A 2,553-nucleotide genomic window follows, 5' to 3' on the forward strand; every position below is an offset into this window, starting at 1 on the left:
GTTTGTCATATATGACAGTATTATGACAAATACATTATAATATATTATCATATATGATGCACATGTTTGTCATATATACTGTCATATATGACAAACACATTATCATATACGATCATATATGATACATATGGTATCTTATATATGGACATTTTTCGTATATGAGCATATATGATTATACATATATGATCATATGTGAAAATTTTTTCCCGGGCATATATCTATGTATATGAAAAACTTTTGACTGTCATAGATTGTTGCTATATATGTATATCGTATTTGTTGTTGTAGATCAGTTAACTATATTTACAATTGTATTAAACTTGTGAATTAAAAATAATAAGCGGCAATAAGCTGCACATCCAAATACAACAGTGACAGTATGTATTCAATTGGAAATGAATGAATTAAACGCAACAGAGAGATAAAAATGGAAGAAAATCGATCAAAGACTTTCTGCTTATTTCTTCTTGCAAATGACTGCCTTGCTGCACGGCAATAGCGTACGGTTGCTCGGCAAATACGTCGCCCACTTCCGTTAAATTGCAATTCTTCGTTACTTTGTATTTTATCTCTGACGAATCATGAATGAATGCAAACTCAGCATTTTCGCTTTCTATCACCTGAAAAGTATCGGATGCATTCCAACTAAATATTTAGTAACAAAAGATGATGGTGTCGACGATAACTGGCCCATATATTTATTTAAAATACTACGTTTCGACTAGTAATACTAGTCCTTTTCAAGTAATAGCCCATTAAATGTGGCAGCAAGAAATCTATAAATTATAAATTAAGTGTTCGGAAATGTATATAAGATATTATCGCACAGAGAAAACAACTTAATACTTACGGGTGACATATTGAGTGTACTCTTTATAAAGAAAGAGGCGCAGTAAATTAATATAAATTAATATAAATATTTAGTGTCGCGCCCCACAATTTCTCACGATTCTTCGTCTTCTTTTTCATCCTTGTACCTTCTTCAAACCATCCTCGGTGTTTTTGACTGGTCCAACCTGAGTAATGGCTTGCAGAATGTGACCGTGTTGTTCCTTTATCGGATAATCCCAGACGCGGTACTCTACTTGATCGCTGGTACTGTTTAGGGTGATTTCTTTCTATACTCTACAAGCAAATAGCATGCATAATGTAGTTTATCCTAACAACGTGTTTCATAAGAAGATAACGTTTGTTTTACACACGTATAAAGTTTATCCTCGGCGTTTTTCATGTTTATGAAATATTGATGAGAACTAGAGTTGGCCAGAACAGTATAGTTTATGCGCGATTGTCTAGCCAGTTGCTCCAACGATTGCACAGGTGACTATTTAGTGAAATATACGCAAATATTAGTGCGGGAGAAATAAAGTGCCTTATAAAAGATCAATATCTTGACCAATAATTCTGTCCAGACAAGAGAAAAAATCTCCGACAAATATACATGATATATTAATAAGAGTATATACACCTGCATTCTTTCCACGGTAAGAAAAGCAGCTAAGTTGGCAGTAAAAGTGGCGAGCATTAGTATAACGAATAGCCAATAAGCTGCAACCAGTGTCCTGCTTGATAACGCTTTTGGAGCTTCACCGCCTCCCTGCGGTGTAAAAGACGTCAATGCGAACCAAAAGCTCTCCTTTAACGTGAATTCTCTGAAAAGTAGTAATCTGCCTGTTAGACACAACAAGAAGGGAAAGAAGAAAGATAAAATCTTCAAACATATTAAAAGTCACACTGCTGACATATCAAACGCGATAAAGTACATTTAACATACCAAGTGGCTATTAGTCTGTAATATACTGTCTGATGAAACGTAAAAATTAAAATATACGTACCGACAAGGATAGGGATAAAGTCGTTTCATGCTCGTAAAGAACGAAAGGAATCGTTGAATCGTGTGTTACGAATCCTTTTGCAAGCTTCACTCTCTTAATGAGAATCAACCTACACGTATAAAACGTCCTTAATATTCTATAAACAAATTCGACAAACGTAACGTCAGAACGATTACCGTCGCGCTGATTCCGCACACATCACCATCGTCTCAGACAGCGACTCGCACGCCGTCGCGAAGTGACGCACACACACGTACACACATGTACACACATACACACACACGCGCATACATATGCATGCACACATCAGTCTCTATCGTATCAAAACTTCCGAGTCATATTGTTAAAACCGTCGACACGTCGACAATCATGACGGATCGGACTTACTGAGGAAGCTAACAAGCATTCGCTCATGCCGCGCGCTGAAGCCGGCGAATCTCTTAAGTATCGCGACCCTGAGAGTCGTGGTATTGGATGTTAGTTAATTCTTGTTACTACGCAGACTCGCAGGCTGACTATTGGCCTGTTGCTGTGCACGCTGTATGTAGATGTTCAGCAGCTTCAGCTTGCTGGAGTACAGGGAGTTCAGATGCGGCTTCAGCACCTCCTCGCCGCGCGCCGACAGCGACGTGGATCGCCACCATGCAGAAGACCGCGTTCTTGCGAACCGCGCTTTCGGTGAAGAGAAATAAAATTAATATATAAAAAAAATTAAGGT

The 2,553-nt window shown here is 37.9% G+C and overlaps 1 protein-coding gene across 1 annotated transcript; it reads right to left on the minus strand.

Annotated features, from left to right (window-relative positions):
* Positions 1-1,070: 1,070 nt before the first annotated feature.
* LOC105563365 (glutamate receptor 3-like) lies at positions 1,071-1,864 on the minus strand. The gene is made up of 3 exons (XM_012014910.1): positions 1,836-1,864; positions 1,469-1,652; positions 1,071-1,324 (listed from the first exon to the last, which is right to left on the minus strand). The coding sequence occupies exons 1-3, from the start codon at positions 1,862-1,864 to the stop codon at positions 1,160-1,162; spliced, it is 378 nt and encodes a 125-aa protein (XP_011870300.1). The 3' UTR covers positions 1,071-1,159.
* Between the last annotated feature and the right edge of the window lie 689 nt (positions 1,865-2,553).

The sequence above is a fragment of the Vollenhovia emeryi genome, unplaced genomic scaffold, assembly GCF_000949405.1.
Source record: "Vollenhovia emeryi isolate VEMERY1.0 unplaced genomic scaffold, V.emery_V1.0 DF944421.1, whole genome shotgun sequence".
NCBI classification, from domain to species: domain Eukaryota; kingdom Metazoa; phylum Arthropoda; class Insecta; order Hymenoptera; family Formicidae; genus Vollenhovia; species Vollenhovia emeryi.

Coding starts and splice junctions, on each gene's coding strand:
- LOC105563365 (XM_012014910.1), bottom strand. CDS start 1,864: ATGAAACGACTTTATCCCTATCCTTGTCG. Junction 1,653..1,835: donor CTTTATCCCTATCCTTGTCG/GTACGTATATTT, acceptor ACTACTTTTCAG/AGAATTCACGTTAAAGGAGA. Junction 1,325..1,468: donor TTACCGTGGAAAGAATGCAG/GTGTATATACTC, acceptor TTCACTAAATAG/TCACCTGTGCAATCGTTGGA.